The sequence below is a fragment of the Phyllobates terribilis genome, unplaced genomic scaffold (assembly GCF_046119375.1).
Source record: "Phyllobates terribilis strain yellow unplaced genomic scaffold, ASM4611937v1 Scaffold_2__4_contigs__length_985480577, whole genome shotgun sequence".
Lineage (NCBI taxonomy): Eukaryota > Metazoa > Chordata > Amphibia > Anura > Dendrobatidae > Phyllobates > Phyllobates terribilis.
Window position 1 is genome coordinate 531,254,631 of NW_027362762.1, and position 13,780 is coordinate 531,268,410.

At 44.5% G+C, this 13,780-nt stretch overlaps 1 protein-coding gene across 1 annotated transcript; it reads left to right on the plus strand.

Moving 5' to 3' along the window:
• Positions 1-273: 273 nt before the first annotated feature.
• STX12 (syntaxin 12) lies at positions 274-13,189 on the plus strand. The gene is made up of 9 exons (XM_073666152.1): positions 274-499; positions 3,126-3,195; positions 3,291-3,390; positions 3,745-3,882; positions 5,295-5,338; positions 7,107-7,212; positions 7,322-7,394; positions 8,513-8,595; positions 12,354-13,189. The coding sequence occupies exons 1-9, from the start codon at positions 403-405 to the stop codon at positions 12,447-12,449; spliced, it is 807 nt and encodes a 268-aa protein (XP_073522253.1). The 5' UTR covers positions 274-402; the 3' UTR covers positions 12,450-13,189.
• The last annotated feature ends 591 nt before the right edge of the window (positions 13,190-13,780 follow it).

A 13,780-nucleotide genomic window follows, 5' to 3' on the forward strand; every position in this document is an offset into this window, starting at 1 on the left:
GGTACTGTGTGAAATAAGAAGAGCAGTAGCCCATGGGGGCAGCTAGGAGTGGGACCCCTAGTGGCGATATTGGTAGAAGGCGGGGAGGAGAAGGTTCTCGCTTTATTTAGTATAGCAGGTAGGCACAGGCTGCTCTGATACGCTGGCTTCGTCCTGCACTGTGATTGGCTAATAGTCAGCAGGTAGCTGCTACTAATGGTGGTAACCCCAGTGTGGAGTATCAGTAGGAGGAGCTAGGCTGATCGATAGCCACGCCCACTGCGCGTCGCCTCACAGCTTCTGCTGATTCGCCACGCCTCCACCTGACGTCATCTTACCCTCGGGCGTTGCTGTGCGACTGCGTAGTGTTCCGGTGACCGGCACAGTAGACACTAAGGAGAACCAGGCCGAACAGACGGCATCATGTCGGGCCAGTGGCCACAAAGCACAGCCAGAGGGCGAGACTTCACCAGCATCATCCAGGCCTGCAGCGGCAACATCCAGAGGATCACCAACAACAGTGAGCACGGCTGGCACGGTGTCCTGTGACAGTGCGGCGATGGCTTGTCCTCCCATCTGTCATCAGGGCTTGTGGGGTCTCCTGTTTCTATCATTGGGGTCTATGAGTACTGTCAGTGGCTGGGTGTGTAGTGTGCCTGTGAGGCCATCCACCATGGGACCTGCACATTACAAGGGCAGGAAGTGGCAGCCAGATAGTGTATGTGTCTTCCCAGCAATGCTGGCGTGATCCTGCTGCGAGCTACTGCTCTCTGTGATCAGCCATGGCCACCATCCTGAGCTTCATCAGTGGTGTGATCGGGAAGAGCTGGGCTTTGTGTGTGATGGAAACGGCTGACCTACAGGTGAGTGATGTGGGAGCGGAGTCCGATCAGGTGGCAGCTGCTGGCCCAGCCCCTGACCTTGTGACACATCGGCCAGACAGAAAAGTGTTCAGCGTTTGTCCGTTTTTAATATCCACGTCCTTTTTTTTTTTTTTTTTTTTTTCTTACGCCTGCAGACCATCCATATTACTGTTTTTTTTTTAACATCCATATGGCATACAGTTTTTACATGAACAATTTAATAAGTAATGAAGTCAGAATACAGTTTTCTATCCTAATTGAGCATCTGTTGACTTATAATGGGCAAGTTTACGGATCAAAGTAGCGCATGCTGATAATTTTTTTTTCACACTATCGTCAGTAAAGACGCCCATGTGAACTACCACGCTGCCCGCCTGCGCCGGTCCCTGCGCGCTCTCTCTGTGTCCGCTGCCCGCCTGCGCCGGTCCCTGCGCGCTCTCTCTGTGTCCGCTGCCCGCCTGCGCCGGTCCCTGCGCGCTCTCTCTGTGTCCGCTGCCCGCCTGCGCCGGTCCCTGCGCGCTCTCTCTGTGTCCGCTGCCCGCCTGCGCCGGTCCCTGCGCGCTCTCTCTGTGTCCGCTGCCCGCCTGCGCCGGTCCCTGCGCGCTCTCTCTGTGTACTCTGCCCGCCTGCGCCGGTCTCTGCGCGCTCTCTCTGTGTCCGCTGCCCGCCTGCGCCGGTCCCTGCGCGCTCTCTCTGTGTCCGCTGCCCGCCTGCGCCGGTCTCTGCGCGCTCTCTCTGTGTCCGCTGCCCGCCTGCGCCGGTCTCTGCGCGCTCTCTCTGTGTCCGCTGCCCGCCTGCGCCGGTCCCTGCGCGCTCTCTCTGTGTCCGCTGCCCGCCTGCGCCGGTCCCTGCGCGCTCTCTCTGTGTCCGCTGCCCGCCTGCGCCGGTCCCTGCGCGCTCTCTCTGTGTCCGCTGCCCGCCTGCGCCGGTCCCTGCGCGCTCTCTCTGTGTCCGCTGCCCGCCTGCGCCGGTCCCTGCGCGCTCTCTCTGTGTCCGCTGCCCGCCTGCGCCGGTCCCTGCGCGCTCTCTGTGTCCGCTGCCCGCCTGCGCCGGTCCCTGCGCGCTCTCTCTGTGTCCGCTGCCCGCCTGCACACTTTATTAGCTGCACACATCCATATTCCTAAAAGAAAAGGTTTCTATTCTGTCTCCTATTGACACTAAGGGATATTTCCAGCATATGACTTCTGCACAATAAACTGAACAGTGAAAAGTGCTGGCAATTCTAAGGGATGGTGAATAGGCACGGTGCCCAAAGAGCACCAGGGTCTTTTTTGTTTTTGGAGCTCTAGGGATCCCCCCCAAAAATGTTTAGTAAATAATTGTGCTGTGTATGTCTGTGTTCTCATATGTACATTTGTGTTCACTTCTACAGTAGCAGTTGCGCCAGTTAGCCTATGTCTATACACAATAGATGGCCGTACATGGGGCCTCTCCCCTACAGATGACTGGGCATGTTGACTTTCAATGCTCGATCCATTTGTTCTCGAGGGAGATAAGCCGCTGCCAGTCACCACTGAGATCAAATGTAGGCCTGGCTGAATGCATGTACATTATATGGGGGTATGGAGGAATAGCTATTAGACGCGTTATTGGAGATGTATGGGCACCTTTGGTCTAACGCTAAGGTGACTGATAATGGTCTGTCATGGCCTGCAAAGATGTCGCGCATGGTTATCATTCTCATCCAATTCGTGCTAGTCCACAAAAGGTCTTTCAGTGAAGTAATGCTCCAAGAGTATTCCCAGTGTGTGCCTCTTTTGAGCATTTATGGTGTATATGTATATCAGCAATGCCTGATAAGTGCAGGCATATGTATGGCCACCTGCAGTCTCTGTTTCCCCTGTTGGTCAGAAGGTGGCTGTACCCTGAAAGGGGTCTATCTAGTTCATACTAATTGCCTTATAGAAGGTTTTCTCAATGGGCCCAGGGTAGGATAATAAAAACGGGGAAAAAAATGGTATAGTAACTTTTTGGGCTGACGCTGCTCCGCCTCACTCGCTAGTGTATCCCTCACCAATCCTAGCGTATCAAAATCTGGAGCAAACGCCCATGACCCCCCCCCCCCCCTCCAGATATTGATGATCTGAGGACGGTGGGGTACTTGCTAGTGAGTGTAGAGGAGTGGTCCCAGTCTGGAAGGTGAAAATAGGATGTTTTTTTTTTTTCTCTTTTATACCCCAACATTGTCCCATTGAGAATACCCTTTAAAGTAGGGGAAATGTCCCCTAAGTTGTGGTGGCATGGCATTGCAGCATTTACACCTTTTGTTCTTAATCCCTGTAGCTGCTCAGATTCGGACCTTGTTGAATCAGCTTGGAACCAGTAAAGATTCTAGTAAACTCCAACAGAACCTGTAAGTTCTACCTGTAGCACTGATCAGTATCAATGACTGTGTGCAGCCTTTCCTGATATCTTGTAGTTTAACCATTATCTTTTCCCTGCGTGCAGCCAGCAGATTCAGCACTCCACTAATGTTTTGGCCAAGGAAACCAACACTTACCTGAAGAATCTTTCATTTGTTCCAACACCATTGTCTCCCACAGAACAGGTACCGTATTATTTTTCATAAAATTGCAGTATAACCAATACCTTGTAAATTAGGACCATGCCAAATATCTATCACCAACAAACCTGCCAAATGCCACACAGATTTCTCTCCATTTATTTGTCCAGTACTTTGATGCTGATTACCTGTCCTTGGGATAGGTCACCAATATCCGATCAGTGGGGTCCGACACCCCCACCAATAAGTTGCTGCCAGCTCAGGCGGCTGGGGTGTGTAACCAGCGTGTGGGGCGTAACTGTGCAGCTCTGCTCCTATTCAATGGAGAGTAGTGGACAGTCCCCTTATATTTGCTTTCATAATCAGTATGGGTCACAATTCTATATCCTTTTCTTACAGCGTCAGCAAAAACTGCAGAAGGAGCGTCTTATGAATGATTTTTCTGCTGCACTTAACCATTTCCAAGCTATCCAGAGACAAGTGTCCGAAAAGGAGAAGGAGACAGTAGCACGTGCCAGAGCCGGGTCTCGTCTGTCAGTAAGTTCAGTTCAAGTTTTGTCTTGGGATATTCCTTGTATAATGTACAGCATGTCAGTCTGATTCCTGGTCAGTAGTATGGAAACCATGTTAGATAATACAAAAAGTATAGACAGGAAAGAGTTAAAATAAAACTCTTTATGCCAATTGTGCCCCATCTGGTGTTTGGCATATTGCATAGAAATAAGTGGCATTTATTGTTAACGAGCAGGACACCGAGCCCTATACACCTTGCTGCAGGGACTCTTGGGTCCTGGAGTCTAGCTGACTTACCCCACCTGCTGCAAATGGGTCTGCCCCCCCCCCCTCCTCCTCATTAAACTTAATAGGACAATTTCTTCACCAGTGTGCAACATAAATTGACTTGCTTTGGACTTAAGATGGTCAGTGTGGACTCCAACCACATATTTTGTGCGGCATGTGGATGAAATTTGGTAAAAGCCTGTCCCCTTTGCTGTTACTGTAATATGATGCATTTTCTGCCCCTTGTGAACATTCCTTAAAGCCTCGCTCACGCTAGCGCACACATCGGATGAGTGCTATGTCATGTTTTATCGACTAGCACTCTACCCAATGTTATACTATGGGGCAGTGCTGATCAGCATTTGTTTTTTCTCGTACCGATTCGGCATGAGAAAATAATTAGCATCTTGCTGTGATTTGCAGTGCAAATCTGATGGCGCACACCCATACAAGTCTATGCGTGAGTGGAAATCATTGGCCTGCTCTCGGACTACATCTGAGTGCAGTCCAATTTCCGTGGACTCATACAATCAAGAAGATGGAGAAATTTTGTTCTCCATCTTCTCAACTGTGCTAAGATTCTCTCATCCGAGAGAATCTGATCTCGCTAAGCTGACGTTTGGATGAGAGTGTGATTGTAGGGTCATTGCCATAATCAATGTGATTCTCTCGGAGGTGACGATATACGCTCATGTGACCCCGGCCTAAGGGACATATTTCTTTGCATGTCCACTGATCTAGTAGGCCGGCTGTACATTATTCTGCTGCTGTGTATGATGAGATCCTAGCTCACTGCCATAAACATTGTAAACCGAATTCTTAGACTGGCTTTGAAACTACTCAGGGATCACTTGTTGGATATTGCAGCTCATATCCGTTCAAGTGGAGGTTACTTTTTCTATATGTCTGCTCATCACTCTCCACATCAGAATAGCATTGCATTGGCAGGACACAGGAATCGTTATCAGCGCCCCGCTCCTCCTGATGCGGAAGTGACAGGTGTTGTAGAACCCCTTTAAGACTAAAGTAGCTTATTTAGGGTTATAATCGGGGCAGACATCATATGTGCCTAGGAAGACAAATGTCTCCCAACCACGGTACTCTGTGTAAACTGCTATTAGCTATTTCTACATACTGAGACTTCCTCACATTTATTTATCTTTTCTAAGGGTGATGAGAGGCAGAAGGAAGAACCGCTGGTTTCATTTGACAAGTAAGTGACACTGGACAGTAGCTGATCAGCTGACTGCCGATGATTTTTATCTATAATGGATATATACAGAGTATGTATCCAAGTGGACAATCTCTAATATGCAAGTTACACGTGAGAAGAACTTATTGGTGACATTGGTCCACACCATGTTCCATGACAATAGGTTTAAAGAGTAAGGAAGGTTTTTTTTTTTTTTAATAAATTTACTCAAACCTGCAGGTAATTACAAATATACATCATAACTTTATTTAACTTCATTCTCTCCCAAAATGCTATGCTACAGTGCTGTGCTGTGCTGTTCCAATTCATGTTTCCATAGAAGATTAAATCCTCGTACGCCAGTTGTTTGCAGGGAGTACAGATTTTACAGCTGAATGGCTTCTAAAGGAGCACAAACCGTTTCCTATATTGGAAATCTGACAGAACTTTCAAAGCATGGAATTGTGTATGGCTGTGTATATACGATCAGGTTTAGCCGAGCATATTAGAAAAAAAAAAACCCCACAAACTTTTTTTTTTTATTCGTTTTCCATCAGTGTCCATGTCTTACCTCCATGTGGCATCCATATTTATTCATCAACAGTTTAAAATGTAACTGACTAAATACAGTTTCCTATGTTAACCTCTTAACGACCGCCGATACGCATTAAAAGGGCAAAAGACCTTTTACTGCCAAGTGCCGTTCACCTAGAGCGCCCTTTGCTCATGCCCGGGAGGTCAGGGAGCACAGTGCACATCACAGGGCACTGTAATGTGCAGGGGAGGGGGGATATGATAATTAAGCAGAGAGGCGGGGATTTAGGGGAATAATGAGCACATAGGCGGGGATTGTTTGGCATCCGGGGGACGCTAAACCTGTACAAAATAGAATTGATTAAAGCGTTTTTCTCTGCAATCAGACGTCTACTATGGGCCATACAGGCAAGTATAGATTTACTTTTCTATACCCTGTATGGCCATAGTAGAGGTCTGATATTGTCCATGGGGGTGACCGATTCCCTTTAATTCCTGTATAGCATATGAAGGGTTAAAAAATTTTCCTGACAGCAGTTTTGAAGTATTTGTGGAGTGCGGTTTTTAAAATGGTATCACTAATGGGGAGTTTCCAATATATAGGACGGTCAAGATCCACTGAAATCTGAATAGATCTCTAAAGAAACAGGTTTTGTTGGAAAAAATGAGAAATTTCTGTTAAACTCTTAACATCCTTTTATTTTTTTCCCTTCAAAATTTTTGCCAAAATTGCAATATTTTCACAAATAAACTCAAGCCATATCAAACAATTTTACCACTATCATAAAGTACGATGTGTCACGAAAAACAGCCTCAGAATCAGAGTTGGCGAGTCTCATATGGAAGAGGATAGTGCATGTTGCGTTTTTTTGCACTCGGATACTTGGTGTGTGTGAAACTCATCTGAACAGCCCAATAGCGTAACATTGGTCAGTGTGCTATCCAATTGTAAGTTAGACAGCACACGTCCTTGTAATACACTTGTCTGAACGAGCCCTAAAGCTGTACCGTAGATGGTGACGGCTTAATGAGTGTTAGTCACAGGCCCCACAATGACGTGGCACATGTGTTTATTATATAGCAGAAGGGCATTTTTACTGGACTGCCCATGAAGAAGACAGTCTGCAAAAGTGGACTCCTCATAGGTAACATCCCATGCCATTATAGATAGATATTTATTATATCTGATGCGCTTGCACACACCTACGTCTTGGCATGTACTAGATTTGACCTTTTTATGTTTTATTTTTCCAAGCAATGAAGATTGGAACCAGATGCAAAGCCAAGAGGAAGATCTTGGAATCACAGAACAGGACCTAGAACTCATAAAAGAGAGGGAGAGTGCAATCCAGAAATTAGAAGTAAGATTCATGTAAAATGCTCTTTTTTTCATGTATATTTTCAAAACGTGTGTATAAGTTTAATGTAGCTGTACATACTGCTAATGCTCTTTATCCTTCCTTTAAACAGGCAGATATTCTTGATGTGAATCAGATTTTTAAAGACCTGGCAGTAATGATTCATGACCAAGGAGAAATGATAGGTAAAAATTACTGACTTTATTTTATGCTAGATAGAAATCCATACTGGTATATTGTAATATCAGCAAAGCTACAGATATGGTATTTATCCATTATACAATGTGTTGCCTTACTAAAAGAGACAATGAAAAATAATATAACTGCACCCTAACATCCCACCTGAAGGGCCGTCCTGTGCAGCAATGCAGTCTAAGGTTTCTATGTAAACTGAGGATCAACTTTATTTTAATAACTAGATGTTGTGATTTAAGGACCCATTTCACCTCACCACATATGGATGTAGGCAATCTGCCAGTCAGGAGTGTGATCGCTGCTGCTCTAACTATTTATTTGCCGCTGTCAGTCTCGGACAGCGGAATTTAAAAAAAACGCGAACCCCGGTGTTTGTGCTCACCATCGTCCATTGCCACCCACTACGCTGAAGGCCCCATTTCCGCCATCTTGCTACTAATTTGAAGCTGTGCAATAGGCTGAGCTTCAAATGACACCTCGATTTACACCAGGGGCGGACATACCATTGATGAAGCCACACAGAGGACCAAGAGGTAAGAGGGCCAACCACCACCTCCAAATCAGGTGGAATTGTGCATTATGATATGCTATTGAACTGTAAAGGGCCCATATATTCTTGCAGAGGGGCCTCTTTTGTCTTTGACCACTTCTGATTTATACTATATATAATATTGTGGTATTGCAGTATATAGTGTAAGGAATCAAACGACTGCAGGTTAAAGTCCTCTAGGGGGATCAAAATTATAAGGTAAAAAAAATAAGTGTTTAAAAATATTAATATAAATGTTTAAATTAATCCTTTTTCCCAGTATTAAAATAAAGAAATTAGAAAAATGATTAACATTAGTATTAACACATTCATAAAAGGCTGGTCTCTAAAAATATAAAATTAATTTAAAATATGCATTGATCACCCCAAAAGAACCAATATTTTAATTTTTTTTCCAGCAACAGTCTCTTAATCAACAGAAAAATAAAAAAGTTGCAGGTCTCTGAAAATGGCAACATTAAAGTGTATTCACAAATGTCAGAATATGTAGTGCAGTAAAAACCTAAATAAAATGACTTTATTGGAATAATTGCTTGGAAATGTAATTCTTTTTTGCAGATAGTATAGAAGCCAATGTTGAAAGTGCAGAAGTTCATGTAGAAAGAGGAACAGAGCAGTTACAGAGAGCAGCCTATTACCAGGTAAGTACCATTGACTGTAAGGCCAAGTTCACACGACTGTATTATCGGTCCAAGTGCTGGCTGCGAAAAAATGGACAGCACTTAGAGCAATATTATTCAGTGAGGCAGTGCTGATGATCAGTCTTAATACTTTCATTTTTTTAATGACTGAATCTGCACATGAAAATAATCACAGCCTGCATTACTCTCTTGTGTTGGATAAGACTCGCATTTTCAAGTCGAGTGTTAAAAAAAACAAAAAACGTAATCCATACAGAGTAACCGTATAGCATCTGATTTTTACGGATACATTGCAATTCTTTAACACCTTCTCGCAAATCAACGTTGTATTCACGTCTTGGAAAAGGGTCCTGACTCGGGAAGGGGGCTCAGGGGCTGAGCTCCTTCCACACACTGCAGATACTGACTACATTATATAGTCAGCACCTGTCTTTAACAGCCGCAGCTTGTGCAGAGTTCCAGCTGCGGATATTAAAAGGGTATTCCCATCTCCCAAGATCCCATCCCAGTATGTTGTGACCACTAACAGCTAACTGTCACTATATGAGTGGTCATAACCATGGATCCCTAAGCTACTGCAATGCACTGAACATAGGGTAAGCAACATAGCGCATCAGAAGAACTATACTACATCTCTAATTGGAGGTACCGTATTTTTCGGACTATAAGACGCACTTTTTTTTCCTCCAAAATTTTGGAGGAAAGTGTGGGGGGGAGCGTCTTATAGTCCGAATACTATCTCCCTGTATATACTGTGGCTCTGAGTGGTAGGAGGTGGGCGTGGGGAGCAGGGAATATTCATTTTCCTTAATAGCCAGCACACTGTACAGCAGCGTGGCTCCTTCTGCGGTCTGTGTGCCCACTATTAAAGCTCATGAATGTTCCCTACAACCCACTCCCATGGGTTGTAGTGACTATCCATGGTCTTTAATAGCAGCCACACTGACCGCAGAGCGGCAGCAGGAGCCGCGCTGCGGTACAGTGTGCGCTCTCACACTGTGTGAGGGCGCATGGCAGGGACGCCATGCGCGGCTCACACAGTGAGAGTGTCGGCATCAGAGCGGGACAGCACTGGAGGAGAGAGGAGGTGAGTATGATTGTTTATTTTTTATGGGGGCTCAAGGGGTGCCATGCATTCCAGGATGGGGATGAGGGCCACGTATACCAGGAAGGAGGGGCCATACATGCCAGGATGGAGGATATTAACAGAATTGGGGGACATTACCCTAATACCAGTGTCAGCCGCAGACTCCCCTATAACAGGGCATCATGATTACATTTTTTGGTTAAATATTTTTTTTTCCCTATTTTCCTCCTCTAAAACCTAAGTGCGTCTTATGGTCCGGTGCGTCTTATAGTCTGAAAAATACGGTATGTGCTATTATTATTATTATTATTATACCTACTACATATTAGGATAGGATCTTGGGAATAGCCTTTTAAACATTTAAATGCCGCTGTCAATCTCTGAGAGCAGCACTTAAATGGAACGAGTGCTAGTGCCCGCACGCATCGGCTATCATTTCAGTGATCGCGGGGGACTGATGGGTTACTATGACAGCCGGGGGTCTGCTGAAATTCCCCCACCCCGCCTTCGCTATCATCTCTGTCCTCCTCTTTTAGATTAAGCTCCATAGAAGACTTAAGATTGCCACTATATTCTAGAATACTATGGTATTGCAGTATATGTTATAAGCGATCAAATTTCAGTTTGAAGTTCCCCAAGGGAACTAGAAAATAATGTAAAAAATAGTTTAATAATATACAAGATTTAAAAAAAAAAATAGGAGTTCAAATCTCCACCTTTTTCCCTTGTTTAAAGCACCACTCCAGTGCTGAAAACAAACAAACAAACAAATATTGCTGGACTGGTGCTTCAAATGTAAGGTCCCTGTCCCCCCCCCGGTCTTATACTCTCCCTCTGTTGTCTTCACCTTTTTTCCGCACCGCTTTGGTCACGTGGCACAGCTTCTGACTGTTCGGAAATCAGAAGGAACAGTGACAAGCTCTCAATGGAAATCTTAGAGTCAGAACGAGGCTCTCATAGACTTGCATTGAAGAGTGACTTCCGACTCGATCCATGAAACACTGGAGCGATCCGGCTGTTCACAAACTGCCAAAGACCGATTGGAGCGGCGGTGATAGAAGAAGACGTGGCAGATGAGTATGAGCCTAAGTGCAGGGACCTTAGATTCAAAGCACCACTCCAGTTGTAAAATAGAAAAATCGCTGGCGTGGTGCTTTAAAAATTAAAAAAGGGGAAAAAATAAATACATTTGATACCGCCGCATTTGTCAAAATCTGATATATTAAAATATGGAATTAACTCTATTTGAAAAGCCGTAAAGAGAAAAGATCAAAATGCTAGAACTTTTTTTTTTTTTTTTTTTTTTTTTGGTAACCTCACCTCCTTTACTTTTTCATAAAAAACAAAAACAAAAAAAAACAAAAAAAAAAAAACCAACCCTGGTCTTTAAAGGGTTAAGTCCCAAATGGTTCTGGTCCTAAAAGGAGTTGTTCACTACTAATACAACCCCTTCTTCAACTAAATGTTTGGCCCCTTATAAAAAAAAAAAATCCTATACTCCCCACTCGCGCCAGCTTTATTCCAGTGGTGTCGGCACTCGCGGTCCCGCGGCTCTGGTGTGGTGGAATGACACGTGGTGTCCAGTCAGTGCTGGCATCACTGTCTCGCCTTTGAACGTTTTGAACAGCCCAGACTTCCTCTTCATGCAGCTGATCTCTGACTTGCTCCATGGCCCCACTATCAGTATTCGGTCAGTATTTGTTCCTCACCTGGTTTTGGCTCCTGAGAAAAATCAGAGAAAAGGTATAAGGCTGGGTGCCCACGTAACATTTTTCAAGCGTATATGCTGCGGAATTTCCGCAGCGTAAACGCATGTGAAACGCTAGGTAATCCGCACCCCATGGTCCCCAAGGGGATTCCGCAAGTTCTATGCACATGCTGCGGATTTTTCCGCAGCGTTTATGCTGCGTTCAAAAATGCGCAGCATGTCCATTAATCTTGCGTTTCCGCAAGCGGAATTGCCTTGTGCAATGCATTAAAAACGCAAGGCAATTCCGCATGCGTTTTTCCAGGAGAGGACTTGCAGAAATTTTCTGCTTCATTTCTGCAACGTGGGTACATAGCCTTATAGAAACAAGTCACCAATTCTGCATTTATCACCCACTCCTGGTTTTGGCTCCCACTCCTGAGAAAAAATACTGCTAGTGGGGGCTTGTTCAATCTGTATAAAGGTGGAGACAGTGGCGCCGGGAACCATGTGTCATTCCACCACACCACAGCCCCGATACCACTGGAATAGCGCCAGCACAGGAGGGGAGTATAGGCTTTATTTTATCGAGGCCAAACCTTTTAATGGGGTTGTCCACTACTAGGACAAACCCTTCTTGAACTAAAGACTTAAGGGTCCTGATGAGAAGTCAAGCAATTGATGTAGTCTGAAATCACTCTCTTGGATTTGTTGACTGCCTTCTTGGGCTTTGTGTGTCCATCTATCACTCTGCATGAGGGTAGGAGAAATCCCAGAAACCCTTAGAATAATGTTGGTGTGTTTTTTAACTTTTGAATTTTATTTTTAAACCAAGTGAAGAATGTATTACTTGGATACACTAATCATTATACAGCAATGACACTTGAGTTTCCTGGACACAAGGCACTACACCGTATTAGTAGTAGATGTTAAACACGCCAGCTTTTCTTGAATAACATTATTATTTTTTTATTTTTTTTTCAGAAAAAGTCCCGGAAGAAGATTTGCATCATAACCCTGTTCCTTGCTCTTGTAGTGGTTATACTGGCCATTATTATATGGTTGTCTGTGCGGTCCTGATCCGTGTGCCCTAGCACAGGAAGGCCCTGTGTCTTTTGGTTATGTCTCCCACCGATCTGTAAATATTGACTTCCTAATGCACAAAAATCCCCCCCAGCGCGAATGTAAAGGGGCAATAGTCTAAAAAACAAGGTTTGAGAAGTGGGATTCAGAGCAGGTTCAGTGTATGTTGAGTAGTCTGAATGTGAAGGTTAAAGGGTAGCGTTAGAGCTAGTTATTTATCTATGCAGCTTACTAATGGCCCGTGTGGAGCTTCACCCCCTGGATTTCTACTGTTTTTGGCATACACAGCACATTATGACTTGGGTGTTTTTAATAGACACTACATTGATCTTTCATTCAGCTGCTGTACACCTCTTGGCTGTCGATCAGCCCTCTGTAAATACTCTCTGACCTATTAACCATTGGTAATCTGCACAACCTTTATTTCCTTTTGGTGCCTGCCCTTAGGTTGTATATAAAATATATATATCTTTTTGTGTTTAGAAATCTGACATTCATCAGCTAGTATCAGTAATGAATATAAGGAACCCTGCAATATTTTCTACACGCTGCACAACTGTAATGGATTATTCTTATGATGTGTGTTATGTGTACACACATTTAATATGTGAGATTCTTGTATATACTTTGTCTCATTAACTTTCTTTCTACTTTTTGATGTTGGTGGGCCACACAGAGGATTAGTAATGTGTATAGGGGTAAAATATGAAAAATGTATTAAACGAGGATATATCCTTTTGTGTTGTCTTCATTCATGTTTGATTTGTGTGGAGAAGGTACAAACAAGAGGTAGCAGCTTCGGCATGGACATGCTCCACAAGTAAAACTAACACATGACCACACCAGATAAAACGGACGCATTCAGCAAGATCTAATGTGTATAGGGGCTTGCCAATGGCAGATGACAGGGAAAAGGATTGAGCATGTTCGATCTAAAGATGCCCAATCCTTTGCTTCCAAGCTGCCAGACATTGACACTCAGCAAAACTGTAATGCTGCAGAATTAAAGAAAAAAAAAAAAAAAAAAAAAGAAACAATCTTTCCTTCTCACCTTGGAAAATTGCTGTTTATGGGAGTGGTATGTGTGTGTGTAACAGGAATAAGTAAATGGCGCCATCCCCGGCAGCCAAAATGTACAGCTGTCAGCAGGAATAACAGCTGATACACTGGTTATCGACCCTGGCCGTTTTGAAACCGATCGGGGAAAATCGACCCCTTAAATACCGCTGTCAATCGGGACAGCGATATATCTAAATGATTAAAAGACCTCCCATTTGACAGGATCAACCACCTGCGATCATACTCGCAGGCGCCGATCATTGCCATGG

Excerpts from the sequence above, each read along its gene's own strand:
- STX12 (XM_073666152.1), top strand. The coding sequence starts at position 403 with ATGTCGGGCCAGTGGCCACAAAGCACAGCCAGAGGGCGAGACTTCACC. Across the intron at positions 500-3,125 it reads CCAGAGGATCACCAACAACA|CTGCTCAGATTCGGACCTTG; the intron begins GTGAGCACGGCT and ends TAATCCCTGTAG. Across the intron at positions 8,596-12,353 it reads AGAGAGCAGCCTATTACCAG|AAAAAGTCCCGGAAGAAGAT; the intron begins GTAAGTACCATT and ends TTTTTTTTTCAG.